This window comes from Corvus hawaiiensis, chromosome 8 (assembly GCF_020740725.1).
Source record: "Corvus hawaiiensis isolate bCorHaw1 chromosome 8, bCorHaw1.pri.cur, whole genome shotgun sequence".
Lineage (NCBI taxonomy): Eukaryota > Metazoa > Chordata > Aves > Passeriformes > Corvidae > Corvus > Corvus hawaiiensis.
In genome coordinates this window covers 529130-556212 of record NC_063220.1, presented here as the reverse complement: position 1 = coordinate 556212, position 27083 = coordinate 529130, and the positions used below count along the sequence as shown (strand labels likewise).

At 42.0% G+C, this 27083-nt stretch overlaps 1 protein-coding gene across 8 annotated transcripts in view; it reads left to right on the top strand.

Moving 5' to 3' along the window:
• INPP5A (inositol polyphosphate-5-phosphatase A) overlaps positions 1-27083 on the top strand; it is a 194636-nt gene that overhangs the window by 113984 nt on the left and 53569 nt on the right. For all 8 annotated transcript variants that reach the window (XM_048310967.1, XM_048310965.1, XM_048310971.1 and 5 more), the window contains exons 8-9: positions 95-214; positions 15461-15545. In XM_048310967.1, coding sequence (XP_048166924.1) covers positions 95-214; positions 15461-15545 — 205 coding nt within the window. The remainder of the gene's footprint in view (positions 1-94; positions 215-15460; positions 15546-27083) is intronic.

Sequence of the window (27083 nt, the reverse complement as noted above, 5' to 3'; positions counted from 1 at the left end):
CAGTAAGTGCTGTGTTGAATGCTTTGCTGATGCAACAAATGGTTTTTTTTCTTTTATCCTGAATCATTTTATTTTTTTCCTTTTTTTGTCATAGTGCCTTTGACTTGGTAAACATTCATCTTTTCCATGATGCTTCCAATTTAATTGCTTGGGAAACAAGCCCATCGGTTTACTCAGGAATACGGCATAAGGCTCTTGGCTATGTACTTGATAGGTATGTATTAGCCTTTCCTGGCCTCTTTCAATCTCTGTGTTCATAAGCAGCATATGAAAGATGTTTCAAATGGCACACAGAAATGCAGAGGGTTTTATTCTGTCACTGTTTTATTCTGGTTACTGCTCGCCAGAGTTTTCTAGACAGTGCTGATTACAGATGGCTTTATGACACTTATTCTTCAAAGCCAAATTACCAAATTACTGATCTCGGGGAACCACGCTGAAGTCACCAGAATTGCAGAGTAGAAACCATATTTATTTTCTAAAGGTGTTAGGTAGATTAGCTTGTTTTTAGACTATGTGGACTCTAATAAAGCTGCCATTCAAGTGCGTCTTCTGTTACAGAATAACAGAATAATTCCAGTTGGAAGTGGCCTGTGGAAGTCCCTTATTTATCCCCCTGGTCTGAGCGGGGCTGGTTTCAACAGCTTGTCCAGCTGAGCTTTGAGCAGCTCCAACATGGTGGTTTGTAGCTCCTCTGGGCCACCCATTGCTGTGTTTGACTATCCTCACTGTGAAACTTTCTGTCCCTATTACGCAGCCAGAGTTTTCTTCAAAGTGGGTTTGTGTCCATCGCCCAGATCTTTTGGCATGCATTGCTGACCAAAGTCTGGTTTTTCCTTTCTCTAACTACCAAATAGATAAAGCCAGCAACAGAGTCCTCTTGTAGACAACTTTTCTGCAACCTGAACAAACCCAGGTCTTTCAGCCTCTCCGTGTGGGCCCCTCCACACGGAGCTGGTGGTGCTGTAATCTCCACTCCAGCTGGGTGCAGCAGGCAGTTCATCTTGGCAGCAGCACAGCATTTGTGTATAGTCACCACTGGTATTAACAGCCATGTGGGTTCTAATGGTATTACAGAGCTGGTTCATCTGTTGAGTGGTACAATACAGAGGAGTCCCAAAAATACCCAGAAATTTACAGCTGCCCTAATTATGAAGTCAGGAGAAAGACAGCTTTCTCTTGAGTAAGAAAAGAATGTTTCTGCATGGGCATTGGTGTGTTGGCAGAGTGAACAGGTATTTCTCTTAGGAGGTGCCAGTCGGCTTCATGTTTGCCTGAGAAACAGAACTTCAATGTGTCTCTTCAGAACAGCCATGGCACACACTGCAATCCATGGCATAATGGGGCGCTTAACACAAACTGCTGAGCCTGGAAGGAATATAGAACCAGAGCACTTTATGTGCTGTTTTCCTGCTCTGAGCCCTGCTGTCCAGCAGCCCATGGCTGTGTGCCAGGGTGCTGTGTTCAGAAGACTCTTTAACAAGACCCCCAATGACCATGGGACCACTGCTGCTGTTCCCTGGAGCGAGGGCTGGGCGAGGGGCACCTGGCCGGCATCACCTCTGTCCTTCCCCAGAGCAAGGAATGGGGGTCCCAGCCCAACCAGGGGTGGTGAGTCCCATCCTGCTGCCCCACACAGCCTTTTGGCTGAGGCCACATCACTGGCAAGCGCCAATCCCTTGCTGGCTGAGGGGAGGGGAGCACGTGCCTGGCTTCATGGGGAACCACTGCCCACAACGGTCTGCTGCGCCTCTGCTGCCTGGCATCTGCTCGCAGCCTCCCTGTGCATGGCAGAGGCGTAAGGGATCCCCATCCACAAGCAGCTGTCAGCTCTTCTGGCTCTCTCTGGCAGCAGCCTGGAAGTTACACACACTCCTGAACAAAGCAGTTCATGCGTTGGAAAATACCTCATTGCCATTTTTCCCTATGTAGCTTTTCACTGGAAAAGGTTCTGAACTGTTGTAGTGGAGTGTAAATGCCTTTCCATTCATGTTCTCTCTCAAGTTGCCTTCCTCTCTGTGGGTTTTCTGTCCTGTAAGAGCAGGTAGGTGGGATAGTAGAGACTGCCTTTCCCCCAGTAGGGGGCTGAGCGGGAATTTCTCCAAACAGGAATTTACCATCACCTTTGGGATGATCCAAGGGTGAACAGGAAAAAGCCAGTATGCCTTTCTCCTGTATCACTTGCAAAACCTGCTCAAACCATTCAAAAATGCTGGAGGCACCTGGAAGGTTTGCATAGGTAGCATATATACAAATATATAAAAGATCCCTGATTTACAGAACAGGGACACAGGAAGATCAGGATCTGCTCTCAGCACAGTCTGAGTGCATATTCTTGAGTTCTGTTGTCTAGAGCAGTATGGGATTTTTATTTCATTTTTTTTGGCTTCATTGGTCTCCTCTCCTTTTTTAATGCTTTGCATGAGGAAAACCTGTGCAAACCTTTTGCATTATTTATTGCACACTTGTTTGCAGCATACAGTGTGCTTCATTAGCTAATTTTGACTTTGGACCTCCCACGATGCCCTGGCGAGGGTTAGGTAATAACAGTGTAGTATTAGTGTCAGCTGTGGGTCAGGGATGTCACGATGGTATATCATTAAAATGTGACACTGCCAAAAACTGCCCCAACTCCCCTGTCCTTAGAAAAGGAGCCCTTCGATTTTGGGTTGCACAGTGCCACAGCAAGCTCGCCGTGGATGAATTGTTCATTTTGAGGGAGCAGCCAGCCGCAGATCCGGACCTCCACAGTGCAGTGATGGGCTGGCGGGCACAAAGGGGGAGTTCTGTAGCGCAGTGAATAATGGGAAGCCCCTTTCATCGGCAGGACTAACCTTTTGGCAGCCACCAGCACACTCTATTCTGATCTGCTGATTGGGGAGGACAATACACTGAAGCTTACTTTGAATGAATGCTGCCACCAACAGTGTCCCCATTCAGGGGCTTTGGGAACCATCTTTGGCCATTGTCCCCCAGCACTCCCCTCAGACAGCAGGAAAAGGGAAAGTGAGAGAAGCTATAGGGGGAAAAGTACTTCTTTTCTTGGCTTTAATCTCTCTTTAAAGCTTCATAGATACACATTTCCAGCTGAGCTACTGGAACTATGCAGTGTCAGATAAATACAGAAGAGAGAGGTTTCAAGCTGAGCTTTCAAATCCCCTTATCTGCATGAACTAATAATGCAGATTTAGTGCTGTTAAAAACAGAGACTGATAAGTCTTTTCCTTTAAAGCCTTTAAACTGCTAAAGAGCATTTAACAGCAATGCAGTTCAAACCCAATGAACAATGCTGAGAAGGAAAACAGTTTAATGAGCTAAACCTTCACTGAATGAAACAGAAACACCTTCTCACAGTTGATTTAGGTCACTGTGGGAGTCAGTGAAAGCTCAGTTGTGTTCACGCTGCATCTTCATAAACATGAGTTATGTACAGCCTTTCATCTGGGCAACAGCTACCACAGCAGTTTGGGATGCAAACCAGAAGAGGGTTTGCAAATAAAGCTCAGATGGATGAATTTAACTGTTCAGATTGACAGGGAACTTGATATCTCCAAAATTATTTTAGCCACAAAGTTTTAAAGCTTAACAAAAAAGCTGTGCAACATCACAGCAGTGCTGAGCGGGGGGAGGTTGGGGGAAAACCAAGGAAAAAGCATTGGGCAAATGATATAAAGTTGTGCTAAAATTCTTCTCCTGGGGAATTCTGTTAGTAATCCTAATAGTGTGTTTGGGGAGTAGAAAGGTTTGTTCTTTTAGCTTTAATGAAGGTTGAGCTTTAATAAAGTTACATCTGAAGTGATTCAGCTTTAATAGCATTAAAACTAATTAAATAGAAAGAAGACCACTTTTAAAGGCAGCTCACTGGTATGTGCTGAGCCAGATTGCATTTAATATTTGCTATTTAGCAAGGGAGAAGATGTGGTGTCGGATTGTTGCTTTATGGACCAAGAGGATTGGAATCACACTTGTTAAACAAATATTTGCTTGTATCTTTACAAATACATACACAGCATATATGTAGAAAATTGAGGTGTGTAATGAGTCTCTGTCAGCACCAATGTAAACCCAAACCGAGCCCCCAGAAGTCAGTTACGTTGTTCCAGGTAGACACAGTACAGTAAAACTGAATTTGCTTTAAAATGAGATAAGAACATCTGCTTTATATTTTGTGGGGAAAAAAAATTCTTCAAGGCCCATTTTGGATAATTTCCATGTACAGTTAACCCTATTGGCATAATGCTTGTTTTTTTGTATTTTCTGAAGTTGGAGGGTGTAACCTATAGGTGAGAGTGAGACGAAAAATAGTTTACATTTTGGTTTAATCTTTCATGCATCTATTGTAACTAATGCTTGTGCATATGTCATATTAATTAACCATATTGGCATATTAGTCATGTCCTATAGCCACTTGATGGGGAGAAGTGTATGAATGCAATAGCCAGGCTGGGGAATGAGGAAAAAGCTGCAGGATGGGGCCCTTCAAAAGAAGGAGAGTTTGGGAAGGACAGGACGTGAGGTGTTAGCCTGATCCCTGGCTCTTGGCGTGCCAGCCATCTAAACTTCCTGAAATTACCTCAAGCATTGAGATCCATAAAATGAATGTGGTTTTTTTTTAAGGAAAGTGACAGTGCTCTTCTGTTTTCCTATTGAAATGTTCCCTGGCCTAGTTCAACAGAAACATTTTTACATTACAACTGTGAAATCTTGGCATAAAGCTCCCCTTTGTGCCCTTCATTATTTTCTCACAAATATAGTCCATTGTCACATAGCTGAAGTTAATTTGATCAACATTGGGACATTTAACTTTTATGTCCGGTCAAAGGAGCTGTTTCATGCTCATTTTGAGTATTCAAAAGAAATGATTGCCAGAAAAATAATGTTACTATTAACAATTCAGAGCAATTAGTTTCCCAGGGAGAGGCAATGTGATGCACCGGCTCCACACAACTATTCTTTGTCATTTTATGGATGCTCATCAGTCAACTGTCACCTCTTCTCAAAGACCCCTCCAATCTAAATGTTTCTCTTTGGGCTTTTCCCAGAACTAGCAGCTGAATGAGCAAAAGAAAAGCCACTTAGTTTCTAGGCAAAGGAAAACTTTGCTCTAAAGATCTGGGTCATTTGGGAAGATCCTCAAAGCAGCTCACTTTAGGCGGGCTTGGGATTTTTTTGTTTTGGTTTGGTTTTGTTTTTTCTTTATTTGTTTTTTGCCACAGTGATTTTAACATGAACCTTCAAATGAGTAGTGAAATTTCTGTGTATTTAGATAGAAAGCACTCCCAGGGCAAATAAACCTTCCAGCCAAATGTCTTCTAACAAAGGTTTAAACCCCTGGATCACATTCAAATCAACAGCTTTTCATTAAACACCCGAGGCTCAGGTCATTAATATTCAGTCATTCTCCCCCTTAAAGGAAGGTTAAGTGCTCTCAAAATTAGTGTGTTTGGATAATATGCTCTTTAAAGAGTAAATCCAGCAAAATTGTCTTGTTACTTTCAGCCTGTCAAATAAAGCCAAAGTCACTTTTCCTTGCTCCTTGTTTTTCTGCTGGCTTGAGCTTTGGCATCTTTGATGCAGTTGTCAAAAATTGAACTCGTGTGTCCTTCCTGTTGGCACAGACACATTGTGAATTTTATTTAGGTTACATTTTTAGCAAGAAAGTATTTTTGTGCTGGTATGCATTGTAAGGGAAAGCATACAGTAGTATAATTTTAAGGACACAATAAATGTAGTTCCGTATCAGGTGAATGATAATTTTTGGTCATCCTAGTCAGTAATTTTGCCCTTACTCTGTTATTTTCAGCATTTGGAGCTCTTTTTTTTTCTTCTTTTCCTTTTGACATTAAAACCCAAACAGGTTGTAATAAATTTTCCGTATTCATTATTCAAATGGTAAATATCTGGTTTTTTCTCCTATGATAAATCTGTGTGGACAGTAGCAAGTTTGGAAGCAAAGATCTGAAATCCAAAATCCAGAACTTTTGATACTTGCAGGTATCACAGAGAAAGGTGTCACTTAAAGAAAAAATAGAGTAGATGCACTAAGCCGGTTTTTGCTGTATCTGGCCAGTGGGAATAGAATTGTGGCTGTTTCAGAAGAAATGCTGCAGGTAAAGCTCTGAGGATTCCTGGGGGGGTTTTAGCCAATTCTTTGCCCACACAGTCCCTGTCTGGCAGTGTGGATGTGGATCATGACAGTCTTGTGGCACTCAGAGCCTCCACTTCATCTTCACTAAGGGCTTTACTCCTTTTTGCCTGTTTTCCATTAACAGGATCTCCTGGAGCTGCCCTGTTGGCCACTGTGTCTTTCTAGTAGAATGTAAGTTCTGTAAGCGCAGGCAAGGTTGGGTTTGCTGCAACAGTCCCACTCCCAGGAGAGCATGTGTAGTTAAACATGTGATGCAAGAAAAAGAGAATGCCTCTTAAAAAAAAATTACTGCAAATAACTTGTTGCCTGCTTGATTTTGCTCAGAAAGTGGCTTTACATGAGAATGTGCAGAGTGCATCACGTTCTCATTGAGTTATATTTCTCTCTTTACTGTAATTTATTCCTTAGAGAGCCTGGAGCTGGATGAAGATAACTCATTAGTGTCCAGCTAAAGGTGACACTGACATCAGCATCCATTGTGGTCTGTGTCTTTTCAAATCTCCTATCCTATAGCCATATCTTCTAGGATGGCTATGATTCAATTAAGAAGAATCTATATGGGCTGTTGATCCAATTCTTATTCATTTGCAGAGAAATGAAAATAAATTGCTATTGTGATTTTATTTACAATGCTGGCTGTGAGCTGATAGTTATAAAATGGAGAATGGTTTAAAGAGCCCCATTCTGCTCCCAGTGGAGCCTACAGGCACCAGGCCAGTAACCACCTTGGAGATTTTGACTCCCATAAGGTGGGAGCACTGTGGAAGGAGGTTGTGGGCTCTGCATCCTGTGTTCCATGTCCTGGAAAGACAGATCATCCCTGACAGGGAAATACTCAGATGTGAGGGACGGTGCTTCCAGCCACTGGTCTGCCTGTGCAAGAGCTGGAGCGGTTGTAGCTGGCGGGGCAGACATTGTTCATGGCTGGATAGGTCAGTCCATGTGGCTGCCTCACCTGTTGTGGAGCTTCTTTATCTTCATTCCGTTAGTGTTGGGTTTCAGATGCAACCAAGATGAGTCCGTTTCTCACTCCAACAAGGAAATGGGTCCTGCTGCTTTTATATCCACTAGAATTTTCATTGTTCAAACCTAATGTTGACAGCTCTTAACTTTTTTGATCACCGTGCTCTTTGGAATTCTCTTTAGCACTTCAAACGTGTCTGTCCTCACCCCTCGTTTGTTCTCTCTCTTAGCTCAGTGCTCCACTATAGTGTGATTTTCAAAGGGATAATGTAGAATTGGTTGCTCTTGAGCTTTTCTCAGCATCAAGCATTGTTTAGTCCTTTTGTTAGTGAATTCTCTCTGGGTCTGAGCCATTTGCATTGCCCTTTTCTAGAAACATTTGGGTTTATTTTTAATTCACAGTCCCCTTGAGCCCAGCTGTTACCCAGGCCCGGATGGTGGGAGTCTGCAGGTCTCCATCACTGGCAGCTCTCTGGATGACATGGCTTGTGTCCTGTCACCATCTGCTGCCCATGCAGCCATCACAGGAGATGGAGCTGGAAAAGATGCTTGTTGTAGGTCTGGGAAGACCCAAATCTGGCAAAATTCCTCAACTATCGCACTGCCCTTTCTATCAATGAGCTGTTTAGGACAAACAGTGTCTTCAGTCTGAGTTTCTCTAGATGCATCACAAAAATACTTGCCTCAACCTTAACAATTAATGGATCAGTATCCTGTTGCCATATATCCTGGTTATTTCTGTTTCACTATTTGCACTTTTGACACTAAGTGACCACAGGATTTTGGCTTAGGTCCCCACATCTGAGCCCCGCAGAACAAAAAGCAGGAGTTGGGATGTCTTTGGCCTCATGCAGAGAAAGGTAGGGCAGTTACCTGCTGTCTGCTGAGCTCCAAGTGTCACCAACACTGAAGAGCTCAGAAATTATGTGGAAGGATGTTAATATTCCATGATAAAGCAAAGATTCAAAAAGACATATGGTTTCTCTGGTTTCTTCTTGTTGTCTTCTCTTGTATCAGCTGAAGAGCATGAAAATTTCTTTGTATGCTAACACCGGAGCTGTAGTGCTGTGTTGTCCTGTAGCAGAATTGACAAGTCCTTACATCATTATCCAGGGCTGCTATTTCATTAGGCGAATGTCAGTGTCAGGTAAGATCATGGGTTTGTCAATATAATGAAAATACCAGTCAAGTGAGGAAAAAGTCACAATTTTCCAGCTCTAAAAATTGATTTTTATTGCTCTTCTTGTAATCCTTTCTTTGGATTAAGTATTTATTATTGATGTGGTCTTTCTTTTAATCTTAATAGCTGCTGACATTGTAATTAATTTAAAAATACAACATTTTTGCCCAAATGGCACTATATTGAAATTAAAAGTGAACATCACATATTAGTTAAACAGCCCTGGCAAATGTCTTGAGTGCTAAGATGATTGCCTAAGCTTCTTGACAATTCCCTTCATCTTGCTGTATGGTGCTTGACCTTTTGAGATATTTTGGTGTTATTAATAGGTTTTAGCTATTATATCAGAAAGAACAAGGCACAGAAATATCATAAACTTTATCTTTTTAATGACGGCACTACACCACCTTGGGCATGCCAATGAAGGCACTTCCATTATGGCTTTTGAGGCACACTTAAACTATCAGTCACCAGGTAATGTGTACTCAGAATTGATGAGGATTTTTCTGGAATTTGAAAATTTGGTATTTGAAATTGCAAAAGGGTGCGAGCTGCAGAAGGGAGGTGATACACAGGAGAGGACAGGGTTCTGTTTCAAAGCTGTCTCTGAAACCTCTGCTGGAGGGAACCAGTTCTCAAGGTGGAGGTGTTTGAGCTGATCTCTGAGTAAAACTTAAAAAAGAAAAAGCAGTGCAGATAGGAACAGCAGAAATCCAACTGGCCACACAGCAATCCTGTGTCTGCGTTGGTGTAAGCCAAAACCTAGTATTTACATTCTCTTGATCTTCAGTTCCCTGATGTGGCTGTAGCGGGAGACAGGTTTCAATGTTGTCGTTCCTTAACTTTCCACCAGAAGTCACTGCAGGAGCTGTTACTACCTCTGGCATTATAGATCCGTGGAAAAGGTGTGTATAACCTTGTTATCCATAGGTCACCTGCCACCTCCCAACCAGCTCTTGGCTTCTGCCAACAGGATGGCCAAGTCACTTTTCTAAACATTCCCCATTGGGGTGAGATCCTGACTGGACAAGAAAGGTGAGTTGATCATGCCTTTAGTGCAGTGACTCCTGCCATGGACAAGGTCCCGGCTCCTGTACCGCGCGCAGCGAGTGCCCCACGTGTTCCCTGAACGCTTCACCCAATGTGAGAGAGGGTTTTCACAGCCCCTGTGGGGGCAGAGCCCAGCGCTGCTTTTGCTGTCTCAACTCCAAACAGAAGCTGTGGTTCCAAGCTTTGCACAGGTCAGCAGTAAACAAGGTGAGCAGTTTGTTATGAGAAATGATGATCGTACCAGGAATAAACTGATCCTCTCGTCTTGGTGTGTCAGCTGTGATCCTCATATTCCTTCACTTCAGAGAGGACATTTTATACAGGCAGTCACGTGTTAAGGTCCCTTGATTCTATGTCCTTTGTAAAAGCTTTTGTGTCTGTAACTCCCATGTGCAGATAATGCACAAAAATAAATAGATTGTGGAGAGATAGTATCTTACCCCAGTAGTTGTACAAGAAAGATGGAAGGGCTCATATTAGCTGGTATTTATCAGCTAATTATAAAAATTTGCTCACTGAATAAAATATGGCTTGACCTTTAGATTGTTTCTTCCCAAGAACTGTGACAGTGTCCCTCCTTCTCCCCCATTCAGCCTGCTTGGCAGAGCTGCACAGTTTTTGTTTTGTTTTGTTATGTTATTGTTGTGTTTAAAAAAAACCAAAACCCTCAAACCCTTCTTTTGAGTGCTGTCAAGTTAGGATGAATTGGCCAGGGAGGCATGTTTATAGACTGTGTGAAGAACTTTGTCTTTGTGTGGGAATGCTGGTGACACTGGTATGGCTTGCCTGAATGAACTGCGATGACGCGGCTAATAAGGTGTCCTGCTGAGCGTCGCTGCAGCCTTTCTCAGACCTCCCACCTAATGCCATTCAGCTCCAGCTCAGTGTAGCTAATTTTTCCCATTCCCTCAATTCTTTAGGCCTCCTTACAAACAGAAAAGTCAACTTTCACACCGAGGAGAAGATAAGTGCTTTAGGAAATAATCGTGTAAACAGAATGTTACCTTCTGACCTGATGCTGATACCTTGGTCTGGGACAAAACCCAGCTGGCTATTGCATTCGACATGGCTATTAAAGGAATAATGCTGCTGATCCTCCTTACAAAGTGCCCTGAGAAATGGTTTAGCCAAATCACAGTGCCTCTTGTCACACTGAATCATGTTCAGCTGCTCTCTTCCATGACCAAATTGTTGATATTTAACTGCTTTCTTGTCTTCTCCATTCTGTGGAGGGGGGACAGTATAGGAGGGGGGAAAGTGTGAAAGCAAGGGGAAGTTGGTCCTATAATTTTCTGGCTGAATTTCGGTGCTTTGAAGTGTGTATACAGTGCCCATACAGCATTTATAGAAGAGGGGCATTTCATCAATTAACTTTACTTGTAGCTACTATAATGAGTACTTTAAAATAAATTGCAAAAAGATTTCAGTGGTTCCAATAACACAGAATTGTTCACTTTAGGACTGCACTGAACCCTGTTGCGTGTAGCAACTGAAATTAATAAGTAGGCCCAGATTTCCAGTAGGATTGAGAAGAGGAACCTCTGCCTCTTCCTTCTTTTAGTCTTGGTAGGGATCTGACATTTCCTAAGTGATTTTGGGAAAACTTCGCCTTCACAGTCCAGGTAGCTGACACTGCCACCCAAGCTGAGAGGTCTGTCCTTAGGGCAGAGGAATTTGGGGTGCCCAGGCTCCCAGAGCAGACCCTGAGCACAGGCTTCTGCCGTGGCATTTGTGTGACCTCTCCCTCAATCGCCTGTGCTCGGTCCGGCCCCGCTGCCGTCCCAGCCAGGCTGGTCAGCCCAAGCTGAAGCTGCACAGCTCGGGGAGGTCAGAGGTTCCTCATAATTCACCTGATGCTCCCAGAATAACAGATGGTTTTGTCACAGGACAGCGTGTCAGGGTCTGCCATGCCAAAAGCTCTGCTGAGGGAACGAGGTTTGCTTGAAGCCTGACTGAGACAGCAGAGCAAGGATGTCTCCATTGCAGCACAGGAGCTTCTTTCTGGGCCTGTAAAGCTCTTGCTGATTCCCAGAGTGAGCCAAATTGCAGCTGTTAGACCGAAATAAGAATTATATGTATTTATTTTGCAGCAAAGAAATTGCAGCAGTAATTTAGTGTTAATTTGCAGTGACAGTCAAGTTTACTCCTTAAAAAAGGTACAAATCATGGATTTAAAACATTTGTCAAAACATTTCAGCAGGGAGCTAACTTGGACTGTAAACTGTACTTGAAAGTAACAATTGCCTGAATGTTTCCTTCTTTTACTGCCCTGTCATGGCTAAAAACCTCTTCGGCTCTTTCATTCAACTTGTCTGCCACTTCTCAAAATACAGCAAGATGTGAAGACAAACACTAATCCATCCAGTGCAGAAGACTTTCAGTGTAGTGTCATCAATTAAAAATGTAGAATTAGTTTTAAACTATTATTAAAATATATTAAAATAATTAAGGTAATGTGTTCCAGGTGTGAAGAGTCTGTTATCAAGGACTCCTTGTGCAATTACATATTCTGTGGTTTTGGAACTGGTAGAGGAGAAATCATCTGTGGTGTTTATAGTTGTGTGCTCTAAAGTTTACCAGGGACATCAGTAAGCCCAGGTGGGAGCATGCTTTTTTCCTAGTGCAGCTGATTTGCCAATTTGTTATATTGATTTCCAAAAACGTGCAGAAGATCTTTCTTTGGTATGTTTTAAATGTGAGCAAACTCTTTTCCCATAAGCGATTCCTTCTGGAGCAAGAGCAAAGGATGAGAAGGGTGAATGTGTTCTTCCACCCTTTTCAAAATGAAGACCTCTTTCTGGAAAGGAAGGGCTGGCTGTCATCTGTTGGAAGAGTTTTCTGTTTCATTTACATTGAAGTTTTGGATCCACTCTGAACCCCTGTCCCCTCCTGATGGCCCTGCCACAGGTCACAACAAGCAGCATGGCCAGCGAAGGCATTGATGATTTGTTGTGTGTGCTGGCATGTGGAAATGTGGAAGGGAAATACCTGTGCCTTGTGTACAGTCATGAAATTTTTAACTGAGTCACCTGTTTTGTCATAAGCTATCTAAAATTGTACAGGAATAGAGCCTTCAAGTCTGCTGAAACCCCTTGGGATGAGCTGGTAAAAGGTGTTAAAGGAAATCGCACTGGGTCCTCCCACTAAAACCATAGGATTTATGCTGGTGACATGGGTTGGCTGCGTTCTTTTTATATGGTTCAGATTTATCACTTCATTGAGTGATTCATGGCAGCATTTTTAAAGGAGTATTTGATTCGTGGTTAAAGGAAGGATATTTTTTAGAAACAAAAAGCAAAGGAGAATGACACAGATTTGGAAGCCTTCCTAGTTTTTCTGCAAGCACTCATTCATTTTTCAAAAAAATTGTCTTCTGAATTCTCAGTTGCCTGTACACATGTTGAACTGTACATATTTGTGGTTTAGAACATGGAAACACAAGAAATGGAGGACTTTTGTTTAGCTCTCACCCCAGTCCTAACACTTTTCCCTGTGTCCCTGGCCAGACTGGCTGTGTTTGCAGTGCCCCATTTCTGTCCCAGTCCCCTCAGTGACAGGCAGCTTTTCTGCATGTTCCCAGGGGAGGGGATATTGCTGTACTCTTCTTTATTGCCATCTCCTTTGCGGACTTGTGGTCTGACTCTGAAAGCGCAGTCGGGAAAACTAGTTCTCGTGCCATTGATTCAGGGCAGTTTTAGGCACCAGAAAGTGTTTCAGCACAGAGCTATCAGAGTTCCAAACTGCAGAAAGAGGTCTAAGATTTGGGATCTCTAATAGTAAGTTCCACTTACTAATAGTAAATAATGGCAAGGACAGTAGCTTACATACATGTATTAAGTTGAGTCACTTAACAGAAATTTCATTGTTAGGTACCCCACATCACTAAGTACATAAATGTGTGCGTCCTTTGCTGTGCCACTGTTGGGAATTTTCCTGTACACCTGAATTAATTTCACCACCTGTGAAAAGAGGTGTGTCAGAAGCCACTTGGAGCATCATTCTGAAGAAGTAACATTTGGATTCTTACTTTAGTCTGTCATGAGACACTCTTTCAAAAATGTCCAACAAGACAAGCTACAGGGGGAGAAACTGGACAAAATTATAAATTGTAGAGCTGGCATTGATTTGTATGCAAATCATGTTTAAATCAGGTAATGTGCAGGACTATGAAATGACTGAGTTTTAATTAATTGATCAGAAGCAGACTAATCAGCTGGTTTGTTCATCAGTTTGGAGACATTTTTACAGACTATTTTTGGAATAGTCTGTTTATTTGGAAAATCTGTCTTTGCATAATAGAATCACAGGCATGGTTCTCATAGTCGCAGTTTGTTTCAAGAGGCCTTCAGTGGACCTTGATGTCATTCCTGCAATATGTCATTCCTGTGTCAGCAGTAAATGGCAACGAGCAGAGCCAAAGCTGATACATGAATCGGGACAGCTGGCAAAGCAAAATCAGTTGTTCTGATGTGCAAGTTGTGGATCCGAATTTGCAATGATGGTGTTAGCAAATGTGGCAATGTAAATGGTTTAACTTTTAAGTTCTCATTTTCCTTCAATTTTCCACGAGGGCACTAATCAAATTAATGTTTTGTGCAGGTCAGGAGTGACAGGTTTTTCTCAGGGCTCGCTGGGAGCTGACAGTGGGCAGTATTTATTAACAGTGCCGGCAGTAATCTGTCAGCTAAATGGAGGATTGGAGATATTCATAGTGGAAATGGATAAGTCTTTGCAAGACATTTTCTTCAAATGATCAGTGTCTTAGGCCCAATGCACATAATTTCTTCCATAGAATAATATTCCTTACGTAATAGATTACTGTTGACGAAAACTGTGAGATGTTTTCAGAGGAGGAGCAGTATCTCATTACAGATCCAGTATTACATCTTTCCTTACAGCTTTGAGAATAAATGGATGTAATGCATTGGAACTTGTAAAGCCATCTGAAACAAGTGCCTCCTCATGGAGCAGCAGTGGCTCCTGATTGCTGGATAATGCTTTACCTGTCTGTGTGGGCCCTGCCCCAGGTTCACCTGGAGTTTCTGACAGTGTAATGCTTACATGTTTATGTATTCCCAGAATGTTCACAGCGTATTGCCTGTGTTTGTTCCTTAGTTCTCACATCTTGCACACCCAGGGGGGTTCTGTGCATTTAGTGTGCATAAATTCTTCGTGGCTGTGGCACTCAAGTTTTGGATGTTTCATACCTTCCTCAGCCACCAATAGATGAATTATATTGATTCCTGGTTTGAAAATAAGCATGACTTGGTGCATTTCTAAATGCCAAGATCTCTAGAAGCTGCAAAACTTCATATTGTTGAGAGTACCTCACAAATGTTATTAATAATAGATTGTCTAATAATATAATGACAGTTTTTAATAACACAGGATTTGAAAGATGGATAGTAATGCCATATCTCCCTGGGCAGGACGGAGCAAAGGCTTGAGGAAAAAGTCAATCTTCACTCCACGGCTGGAGCAATTACTTGTTAGGTGTTAGCTACAGCCTCATCAAAAATCTGCCATGAACAACACAGAGAGCTGTCTTGAGAGAACTGTAGCCAGTCTGGGAGCCTCAGGGATGCTCAGTCTGTCAGATGGGATGGTTGATGTCTAGCCCTACCATGTCACTTCTCATGTGGTTCTCAAAGTAGCCAAAAACACTGGTAACATTACTTATATATCAGTAAACTCAAACATATTCTGAACTCACCGCTAATTCAGCATTCCTAATTCTTACCTGCCCAGCCCAAAGCCATGTCCTTAAACTTGCCAAGGTGTGAAGGACCTCCATGATACCCTCAAGATTTCTGTGGTCCCCAAATGCCACTTCTGCAAGATTTGTATGAACTGCTGCAAATATGCTTTCCCCCAGCTTGCTCTGTCACCCAGGAAGAGGAAATCAGATGCACTCTTGTACAGGGGCTGGAGATAGAATTGCCTAAGCAAAGAAAATCAACTGAAAAATACAGTTAATATATTGGTCCAGTATAAACTGGTAGTTTTGATGGTTCCAGTAATTATTTCTGAGACTGTGCTTAAGGATAATGTGTGTGTTTGTACATTCTTGTATGTATGTAAAGCCGAATGACAGGTTTGTTGTTTTCATTTTTTTCCAGAATTATAGATCAGCGGTTTGAGAAAGTTTCATATTTTGTCTTTGGAGATTTCAACTTTAGACTGGATGCCAAAGCAGTAGTAGAGGTAGGACTTCTCTTTTTCTTCTGTTGTAGACTCTACCAGGTTTGATTCCTCAATTTTTTTCCCTGTAGAAAAGCTAAAAGTGACTTAACAAAGTAATGTTAATATTGACATCAGACTTAGCCAAGACTACTTTTAACAGGAACATCCAACAAGTAACTAACATTGCGTGGTTGTGACTTTTGCCATCTCCTTATAGCTCACAGTGAATCAGAATAATTTCCTGCAAGCAGAGGAAGTACTGCATTACCTTCCTACTCTGAGGAAAAAACAAGAGGCATTTCCTAAATGTCTGTGATAGAACTCCACACTTTAAAAGTACAGGCAGTCATCAGTACAGACCTTTGTCCCAGTAGCATCTTGATGTGGAAGGGTGACTGGGAGATTTGTATAAAGCCAAAAGAATGTACTAAACCTTTTTGATTATGAGTTAACTTTGACTTGAATGCTGAAGCTCCAGGTAACATGGTTTCGGAAATAATACCCAGGTTGAAAACCAGTTTAATCTTACGGTTTTCCCACTTTAATTCTCTGAGGTACTGCAATGTTTTTTTGGTATTCTTGAGGGTCAGCATGTATCTTTTGAGCCAAAAGTTTTAATTTTGTAAATGAAGCTGTGGGAAATGTCCTGTGTGCCAAAGGCTGGCTTTCCCCCATTCAGTGGTACAGTGCTCTTCTCCTTCCTTATGTGATGAGTACTCCATCTGTTGAAAAACAGGAGTTTGATGTTACAACATTGCATATGAAACCAATAACTTCTTGGAATCCTTTCTATAGTGCATTTAGCCAACAAGCTTAAAGCATAGTTGAAATGAAAGTCAAGTCACTAATTCAGAATATGCAGCTTCATACTGCATGTGTTAAGGGTTAAGAGCTGCTCTGCTATCCTGTGGCTGCCTTGGTTATCATCAATGTTCAGAGATCACTTGATTTTGAACTATTATGCCTTTTTTCTTCACTAGTGATGTGATGGTATTATTGATAATGTTCCTGTCTGAGAACATCTGTCAGTCACACTGCAGCAGTTATCTCCTGCACTCAGTACTGATGAAGGGTGCTCCAAGTTTTTCCTGACTTACACACTGCCAGCAGTCTGCAGGACTGAAACTGCAGAGGGTGTTTGCTTCAGTACCAATAGATTAAGATTTCTACATTTCTATCTGTGAGTTTCAAAATGATCCCCATCAAACAAAATACTGTCACTAACCCCAAGTGATGGAAACTTGAGTGAGCTGCAGAACAAGTAGGGTGAACACAGTGGGTTCTGAGCCTGACACAGTACTCAGCATCTTGGGAGTGCTTCCCCCCTGCCAGTTAATGTTGCTGCATGCGAGCACAAAAGGTGTAATTGGAAGATGAATCAAATTCATTTTCTCATTCTTCCTACCTAAGGTACAAGCCTGTGTGAGTGTACAAAGCACTAGAATAATACAGATTTTCTACTGCTTTTTTGGAGAAGTAGTATAGCCCAGTAATCAGAACTTCGCCCAGCCATTCTGCAATGTTAATTAGGCATAATTGAAGTTGATCCAGAAACTTCCACTTACACTTTATACATGGACAGCTAAAGTCATAGGAAGTTTGTTTTGTAGTGTTCTGTACTTGGTGCAGTTTATAAATCAGTATGTCAGCAGACCCCAAAGCTTTAAGAAACAGTTGTCTCGTGTGTCTCAGACTGCCTCTAGGCACCAGAACAGTCCTAAGGGAGTTAACAGTCAGCATACAGCACTGGCAGTAAGGTCTGGCTCCTAGGTGACAGACCAGTTCCTAAGGTATAATTTGGAAGGCCAGAGCTATAGGCCACTTGTAAAGGGAATTGTACTAGGTAGGACTTGGTGGTCTGATTGTGTTTAAGATTCAGGCCGAAATCACAAAGTAGCTTGTAAAGGGTGTGACTCAAAGGTGCCATTTCTCTGGAGCTGGCTGAGTGCTGTGACCAAGGCCGTGCACAGGTGGCGGTGGCAGTGGCAGTGGCAGAACAGGAACAAGAGCAGCCAGAGGTGCTTCTGTCCCAAACGCTCAGTACCAGCCCCAGGGTGAGCCTGTGCTAAGCTGGGAAACTCCCATTCCAAAGGCTATCCCAGTCCCTTCTGGTATTTAAACGTGTGCCCATGTAAATGGGTATTAACCACTCTTTGGACTATTCAGCAGTGGAATTAATACTGGGAATTGTAAGGGTTAATCCATTGACCTGTCATCTTTGTGTATGTTACGAGATTTATCTCTGCTTTTCTTGCTGACCTTTTGAATTCCCTCTTGAGACCACAGTTGCTGAACGCTTGAACACTGAGATGCTACAAGCAATACTTGTGTTGTGTAAATGCAGACTGTGGTTACATCAAACACAGAGAATAAAGTGTGTTTCTAAAGAATTTCCCAATTAAGCCATTTAAAGGGAGAATCTGAGAACTGTTCAGAATGTGGAGTCCAGACCCTGACATGCAGTGTCCTAAATCAGATGCAAAAAATGTTGTATTAATTCATAATTAATAGACTATAAATCATTAATATATAATTTATTGAACACTTACGGGAGCTTTAATTTAAAGTCACATTGATTTCCTTGCTAGGAAAATGTGCTTTCCTGTTGTTGGCGTAATCCAGGGGAAGGTTGTTACTGCCACATGGGCAGTGCCAGGAGGTGCTGTTGCTGAGGCAGCGCCAGTGAATCTCCCAAGTGTGTTTGCTGGTCAGTTCCTGATCTGCTTTGGCAGCATCACTGGGGCCAGATCCCGGCACATCCCGCCGGGACTGTGCAGCCGAGCTGGGGGGGCCAGTCTCTCTCCTTAAGGAAGGTGAATGCCAGTGCTTTATCATTGTAAAACATCCAGGAAATCTTCCATTAGAGTCCAGCCTCTTGGAAGACACCACCCTGTTCAGCCAGCAAAAATAATCCTTGTAGTTACAAAATGTATTTAATAAGGCAGTAACTGCAGAAGAGAGATGTACATTTCCTCAGGTTTTGGTCACTTTAAGGTATGCTGTAAGACCTGAATTTTCTGTCTGACAGCCAGCTAAATTCATTTAATCCTATATTGGCAAAGGTGGCTGAGGATTTGCTGCTGCTTAAATTCAAAGTTTTGGCTACTGAATTTTGTTTTTAAATGCTAGACTTTTTTGGGTGTTACAGCATTCTGATAATTTGCCCACTGCTTCCAGATTATCTTCCGGCACCTCTATTCCCAGCATATATGGAAGTGTTTGCAACATATAAAAAATTACACAAACTTTTCTATTGGTCCAACTATGAGTTCTAGTCTATATCTATAGCTTATCTGCCGTGTCTCTAGTACAAGTATTGTCACAGCCTTTCACAGAAGCATAGATTTGTGATGTTTCTTTGTGTAGGAGACAGCTTTCCTATAAGTTTTCCAAAAGTTCTGCTCTCTCCTTTTAAAGCTAACACAGGTCACTGTAATCTTTGCACTTACCAGAAGTACTTTGTAAATTTATCGTTGCACGTGTGACAAAGGTACTTGTTCTGTTTCTGAAAAATTATCTTCTAAAATTCAGTAGAAAGGAGATTTGATGAGGTGACTTTAAAGAAATGTGCAGCAGCAGTGAGATACACTGTAAGCTGAACTTGAAGAATATTCCAGAAATTAAATCATTATTATGAGTTAGTGTTTTGGTTCTTAAAAAGGTTATACATTACATGCTTGGAAGTTCTGAAATAAGACAACTTGGCTATCACCTGAATAAAACCAGGATACTAAAATCCCTGAACACGTTAAGAATAAGAAGGGAACAGGAGGTCGTGGGGATGAATGAGGGGGTTTATTACTAAGAACTGAGGAGGTCAGGTTACTTTTGTTTGAAGTGAGAAATTAGAGAAATGAAGTGACTCTGAGTGACCACATGGAAGAAGTTAATTCTCTCCCCTGTGGTGCTTGCTGCAGAGCTTATGGGGTTTCACGCTGTGACAGGTCCAAGGCCATTCTGATCTCCTCTTTTACCTCTTTTTTTCATGTAAACAACTTACTAGCATCTGTTATTTTCTGTGAACTCCACAAACACTTGCTGGTGAAAGTGTGGAAGCAGAACTGGTCCCATAAATCTCTCTGTGGCTCCTCATTCACGTGGATCTGTGGAAGGGCAGTGAGAGGGTCGTGACCTCTGTCATTACCTGTGTGAGGCTTCCTACACACTGCATCCACGTGGCTGGCACTTTGGGGCTGGCACATGCAGGCGTGCCCTTTCCTCTTCTTTGTTAGAGAAGGTGCTAAAAACAGAGAGATTTCCTATCCCAGTTGGCCCAGGCACTGTGCTGGAACTTGGAGCTGCTTCCCTCCTGTTCCCTGCTCCAGCCCAGAGCATCTCAGCTCCCAGCTTTGGCTGTGCTTATCCAGAGAAGTGTTTCTCCTTCTGTCTCAGTGAGCCAGTTTACCACTCGTGCTCTATTAAAGTCACCTTTCAAGTGTTTTAGGTGGGTTTTGAACAAGGAAGAGTATTTTTTTCAGTCAGCTGGCCTTAGTAACAATCTGTATTAATCTTTGAGAATTATTTTATTTTAATATTTAAAGAAGTTATTCACTGAAACTCTAAACTATAAGTCTTCCTAGTCCACTATGTGCATGTTAAGAAAGTACAAACAGGCTTAAGAAACGGGGCTTATTTTGACTGTTTGGGAATAAAACCCTCTTTCTGTCTGAGACTGCTGATTCAGAAGTCTCTTAGAAAAGTACCTTGTACTTCCAAGAAAAAAAAAAAAGGATAATTATGTGCTACTCAGTCCCAAGAAAGGCAGGTCAGTAACAAGTTCAGTTTGTCAGGCTTTAGGAGAAAGTCACATTAATCACAAAATCCATTTGCTCAAGGTAAACCATAGTCTTTCTTTGTATCCAGGAAAAAACAGATTTGGTTTTTTTTCCCTCACTAAAGAATATTTTGTTTGGGTTGGTGGTAGCTTGGTAAGCTGGAGAGGGGTTAAGTGTATTGTATATGAAAATTTATAAAGGTAGCAACAGAAGTGGTGTTTCAGGATTCCAGACATTTTGGCCTACAAAAAGCTTTCAAGCTCTACCTGCAGAAAAAGAAGTAATATCCTCATCTTAAAGCTCAGAATTAACCTTGTCCCCCACCTTGTCTGCTCCATGGGTTACAGTGAACCAGAATATTTCCTTTCTAGAGTTCTGCCAAGCAGCCCTTTGATAAGCCATGACTGGAATTGCTGATTAAATGTTTTTTAGAAGGTAATAACTGCTTGTAAGAATTTACATGTCTGGATCCATCATTCATTTGCACTGTGCCCCTCTGCCACCTCTGACCATGTAATTTTATATTATCTGATAAAATAGGAACGACTTCATTCTGGCATGACATCTTAGCTCCCACTGTATTGCTGATGCTACAGTGAGTCACGTAATTTCCATTTGATCACACCTTCCTGGCACAACGTGGTCTTTCATTCTGAAAAAGCCAGCGGGGGGGGTATCGTATGCCTTTATCCAGCGTGCCTGTGGCAGCAGAATTTGGAGGAGCACTCCTGTCAATGCCACAGTGTGTGTGCCTGCAAAATGCAGACCTCAAAAGCTGATGAACAGCTTTTCACGTCTGAATAATTGATTTAGATCTTACTCAAATCTGAAGAAATATTTTAAGTTGAATTTGTTTCATCCCATGCATTGGACACTAACAAGGATCTTTGCAAACTCCAGCCAACAATTGAGCCATTAGTAATTGTTATAAAAAAGATTAATAGTTAATTAGACAATTGTCACTGATTTGAAAAGCTGATTCAAGTGAGGTAGTCAGGTGATAGATGGATGTGGAGACTTAATTATCTCCTCCTTGGTACAGATGTGCTTCCCTGGACAAAAACAGGTCACCCGTCAGGATGAGGCTCTTGCTGTCCTCGTGCATACAGGAGGCAGCACCAACCACCTGGCTGTCTTGTCAGGTACAAATATTTGTGTGTGTGAATATTTTTTTTAATCTAAGTAATATTTGCAGAAGATGCTTTGAATGCATCAGGAAAAGGCCGTGAAAGAATTGCACATTCTTCTTGTTACAAACACAGCTGTAACTTTTTATTTTTTTAATTCTTACTAATTTTGCTTTGAGAAACCAGTAAAGTTTCATTGCATTAAAAATACTGACATGGCATAAAAAGCAAGTGTATGTAGTTGTGGGCGTAGTCAGTTATGCCTCCCTCTCCCAAACCAAACCAGACACTGTTACCTTTCCTGGGCAGTGATAACGTGCAGGTGTCCACATATCAATTTGGAATATGAGGTACAACCATTTAATTCATGGCCAGGTGGTAAGCTCCAGTAGGTCCTGCTCCATAGTGGCTGGTAGTTTAAAACTATAGCAGGGTTCCCTTCCTCGGGCAGTAAAGTGATACTAAGCCATTCTTGCAAAAGAAAAAACACTTTGCTTTATTTCTGAAATAAACCTGCACATCAGGGAATAAATCAATAGCTTACAAGCTTCAGATCATGTTTTCATTCCAATTAGGAAAGCATGTAAAATCCTGGATTGGTTTTATAATCTCAAACAGTTCATTGTAAATACCTTCCTCTCATAAAGATTTTAACGTTCTTTACAAGCTCAAATGTTTCTAGGAAATGCTGGAAACAACATCCTTTGTAAAATGAAAGTGTAACAAAGATTTGTTAAATTAAAATGCATACAATTTCAGGTCTAATAAGGACAGCTTTATTAATGAAGGTAAATGGCAGCAACACATCTGAGGCACCTGCTAAATGTTCATTATAAATTACTCTCACAGACACTGTGATGAGTTTTATATTGTCGCCAGACTTATAAAAGCATGCAGATTGCTTCCTCAAGGGACTGGATATATTTACTTAACAGTGTAGTTAACCGCAATTATTTATTTTCCAGTGATTGCAAATGGCCTCTGCATTAAGGATACATGTGGCTACTAGGAATTATTCAATTACCTCTCTTCTTAGTAGTCTAAGGCAAACCCGAGCTCGGATTCCCAGAGGCCAGACAGCAGTGTATTAACTCAATCTGCTCCTCAGCTTTCTGCTGGGGCCAAGCTCTATAGACATGAGTCCTCTCAGCAGAGCAAGCTTGAGAAATGCTCATTACCCTGCAGCTGATTTTTTGACATCTTTCATTCCATACTGATGCTGCCACACATATTGGCAAGATTCATAGGAGGTTAATTAAATCCATCTTCAAAACAACGAGGGGCCAATGAGCCATATCCCCGTTGCAATAGTAAATTAAATGATGCAATTGTTTCTGCTTCCATCATAGATAAGGGGAGAGATGAGTGAATGGATTGTTCTCTGGCTGCCTCCTCTGGGGCCCCAGAGGGTCTCAGAGCATGTGGTCATAAACCTGCTTTTAATTTGTGGCTGCAGGAAGGGATGACACTGCTATCAGCAGGCTGAGGTCCCGCACGGCGTCATCATGTGAAGGATGGCACTGTAGAAACAGGGCCTCTTCGCAGCGGTGCTGAGCAGCTCCTCCAGCTTCAGATGCAAATTTATACAAACGCGGTGACAAAGCAGAACAAAAAAGATGATACGTTCATCAGACTTGGCAGTGCCTGGTCCGTAATTAAAACGTACACAAATTAAATACAATTATCTCGTGCTTTCTAATAGGGCTGAGCGTCATTAAGCTAATGAATCCCGCGGTGTGTAAGCTGGGCCCCGCGGCTGCGGTTGTCGCAGTGTCCGTCTGCTGCCAGCGGCAGCTGTGCCCTCAGCTGGCACTGACGGCGGGTGACAGCGGTGCCAGCAGCGCCCGTCCCCAGCGCCTCACACCTGCCATCCATCACCTGCTGACAGCGCAGGCACGGCTGGCACGGGGAGCAGTCCCGGCCCTTCCTGCTGCTGGGTGCTGGCTGCCGGGGATGTGCGTGCCAGACTCGGAATGGGCAGCAAGAGCACGGGGCTCGCTGCTGGCGGGTGAGCGTCTGTCATCGGGGGCAGGTGGCACCTGGGAGCTCCTGACAAAGCGGCCAGAGTTATCCACAGGGCACCTGGCAGCTTTCCTCGTGCTGGCTTCGTGCACATGGATAAATGGCCTCGACAGTGGCTCCTAGTTGATAAAATCCTAATGCCAGATCCAGGTATCCACTGCAGCCTGCCCAGGTGTAACAGTGCTTGTCTGTCTGCAGGAGGCAGGTTGATACCTGCTGGATGACAGACTGTGTTGGCCAAACTTTTTGACATGCCCAGAGTTTTGCACCTGTAACGTGGGGAGCGTTGGAGTCAGAATATGGGAAGCAGTTCATCCCATGCTTTACCTTTAAGCAGTGGCAATCAACCATTCTCAGTCAGGGCAAGAAGGCTTGTGCAGCAGGGACTGTGGCTAGAAAAACACACATATAACCAACAAGTAATAATATCTGGACTTTAAAGTTACTCTTATCTAGGCAGGTGTGTTTGAATAATTTAGTGGAGTATTGTAATGCATAATGCAAATCTGTAATAAGTACTTTAATAAAGCCACCTGTTAATTGGCTTTTTGCTTATTTCTAGAGTAGAAACTTGTCAGCTCAAATGGGGCAAAATACCACCTGGGTAGATGCTATAAAATCCCTTTTTTAAAGAATTATGTCATTTTAGAAGGAATGGATGTACCTGCAAAAAATGCATTCTTTTTACATTTCAGTTTATTCCTGGGTGTTTCTGCAATACAAAATTTTAACATCTGTGGATGAATTATGCACTAGTATTTGAAAGGCACCCACTGATGATCTAAAACAAAAGGCAGGGGGAAGGAAAGGCTTACACTCTGCTTATTTGCAGTGTGTCAAAAGCCTGTGTATACCTATTTTTATTGCCAAAAATGGAAGCCTAGACAGAGTTTTTTTCAAAGAAATCACACTGTGTATTAAAGAATGATATTTTGCTGGCTTATCAAAAGCAAAATTGGGTAGAAAGAATTTGGTGTCTATCTGAAAATCGAGGAGCAGGATTATATTTGCCTCTATCATCAGCGACTCCTGTTGCAGTGGCAGATTTTATTCTTGAGTTGGAGTCAGAAGTACAGTGAGAGTTGATTAACTGAATGCACAAAATCTCTGGATGTGTGTGCAGCTATGTTAAAACATTAAAAAATTTCTTTATTTTACCTGAAAATAGTAAGTCTCAAAAGTTGTAGAAAAGTGCACTAAGAAACCAAGATGGATATTTTGTTAAAGAAGAAAAACTTTATTTAGATTTGATCAGTGGTAAATGTGGTTGGCCTAGGGAGAATGGAGAAACAGTGATGCCTAAAGTATGTAAAGCTCATTGGTGGTAGGATATTGTATGAGCCAGGCAGCAAACAACGGTGGTGAGAGACGCCAGTTGCTGTTGCATTAAATTGTTTGGCTTGTAATTCACATCTGGATCACATCTGTTTCCATTGCAGTTAAAGCCGCCTTAGCCAAACTGTGATTATCTGAACTATCTTGGCAGATAAAGCCCCTCAGACTCCCCGGCTCGGGTTGGTGCATGTCACAGTGGTCCAAGAGGCTCCTGAGTCAGAGGCAGCACTGTGTCCTTCCCTTGAGGCACAGGCAGTGTGAGCAGCTGCCATCCGTGGGGTTACCCCGCGGGGCTGTGCTGGCCCAGCCACTGCACTGCTCTGTTCAGCTCTGCTCGGAGCCCTACCCAAGGTCCTGCTTTGCTAGAGGAGAGGAAGAACTTGCCATCAGAGTTTTATCCCATTTTTTAGGATAAAAAAGGTATTTATTGGCTCCTCTTGTCGGTAGTTTATGCACCTTTCCTGTTTTACCAGTCACAGTGGCCCCAGAGCTCTGTCATACCTCCATGGTGCAGTGTAGGACAGATAGACATGCTGTTACCAGGGATAGAGTAGCTCAAGAGGTTCAGCTTTTTGACCTGTTACAAACTTTATTCATTCTTGCTTTTCAAGTGGCCTTAAATTAAACAAGGTATTAGTAATCTTTAATGGAAATAAACCTAGTGGCTTGACAAAGAGTAAATAAAATGTGCAGTCTTTAGTCAAAGAAATTCTTCCATTCAGGTTTTTTAAAGAAAACATACCAGATTAAATTCTCTTGCCAGACTAAATTTTTCAATTGTATTTACTAATTGAACCAAATTCTTCTAACACTGCAAGCTCCTGCTAGCTTCAATGTACTTTGTAGCTCTCAGTTCCCTGCCTGTCCCATTTCTTTCCTTTTTTTTAACACATTCTTGGATATGTAATTATCACTTAATAAATCCGCTTTTAGATTATTTCTGTTTGATTCCATCCCACTCAGACATGCATAAAAATGACAAAGATGCCTATTTCCCCAGTTGACTGCCTATTCATCAACCAGATGATGGATTGCCCCTTGCAAGAAGAATATAGGTTCTCTTGAGTTTGGTTCTTCGTGGGATCTCTGCCATGAAGCTGTCAGGATAGAGATGTTCAGAATATTGTTGGATTGTACCTTAAAATGCAAGCATACACATACATACATGTAATACTCTTTGGCAGACAGATTTTTTATTTGTTTCTCTTTCTTCCAGCTTCTCCAGCCCTCTCTGCACTAACACAGGCAAATGGATCCTCCTTTCACTGTAAATTAGCATAGACATCTGTATTAATTTTAAGAAGGTTCAGAAAACACACCCTGAACTGCTTAGCACCATGGAATAAGCACTTGCAACTTGTTACTTTTCTCTCTTTCATGGTTCTTGCTCTGACAGTTCTGTAGCAGAGAGGGAAGAAACAGGACAGCAGCTTCGGTTCCTCAGCCCCTCTGAGGAGGACTCACACAATGGTAATTTCTAAAAAATTTGTATTGGATGCAGGTCTCCACTGTATTTTATCCTGCGCATTATTAAAGGAAACTTTGACTTTCCCATCTACATGATGTGTCCACAAATCTACCTTTATTAGTATTGACAATTCAGACAATTTTCAGCAAATTTAATTAATTTCAGCAATTTTACCTTTGTCAGAATAGGATTTCCCATGATGTATCATTTTTCCTGGTCCCAATTTGAGATGAGAATTTGACATTTCAAAGCAAAATACATAAAGTGGCAATCTCAAATCAACTGTAACAGTTGCTGTAACATTTAGGTTGCTCCTTCTCCAAGGAAAGAAAGATAAAGGTTCCTGGCCCTTTATGTAGTCGTGCAGCAATGGGTCGCCTTTGCCTGGTACCACATGGCAAGAGAGGTTCTCCATGTCCTGCGCTGCCTGAAATACCTCTTCAGTCTGCAGCCTTACCAGAGAGATCAAACTGGTTTCTTCTCACAGAGAGGCCAAAAGAGTGAGAAGGGGGCAGAATGCACGTTCTAGTAGTGACTGAGACATTACCTCCTGTGAAAATTTTATCATTCTATCTCCACCTTATTTAAAATCTAATCCTGAATTTTCGCATTACTGCTTATACAAGAAATGTGTTAGGATGTAATTTGCAGCTCTTACAAGCTTTCACAAGGGTCATTAATAATTGTGTAGTATTTTAATATGTAAAGCTGTTAAGGAGTTAAAACCAATTGTATGAAAAGAGGTTATAGGATCTTTATCACATGTTGTTTATCTGATCAACAGTTAACAATTTAAGACAGTATTATCCTAGGAAAAAGAAGATTTGTTTCA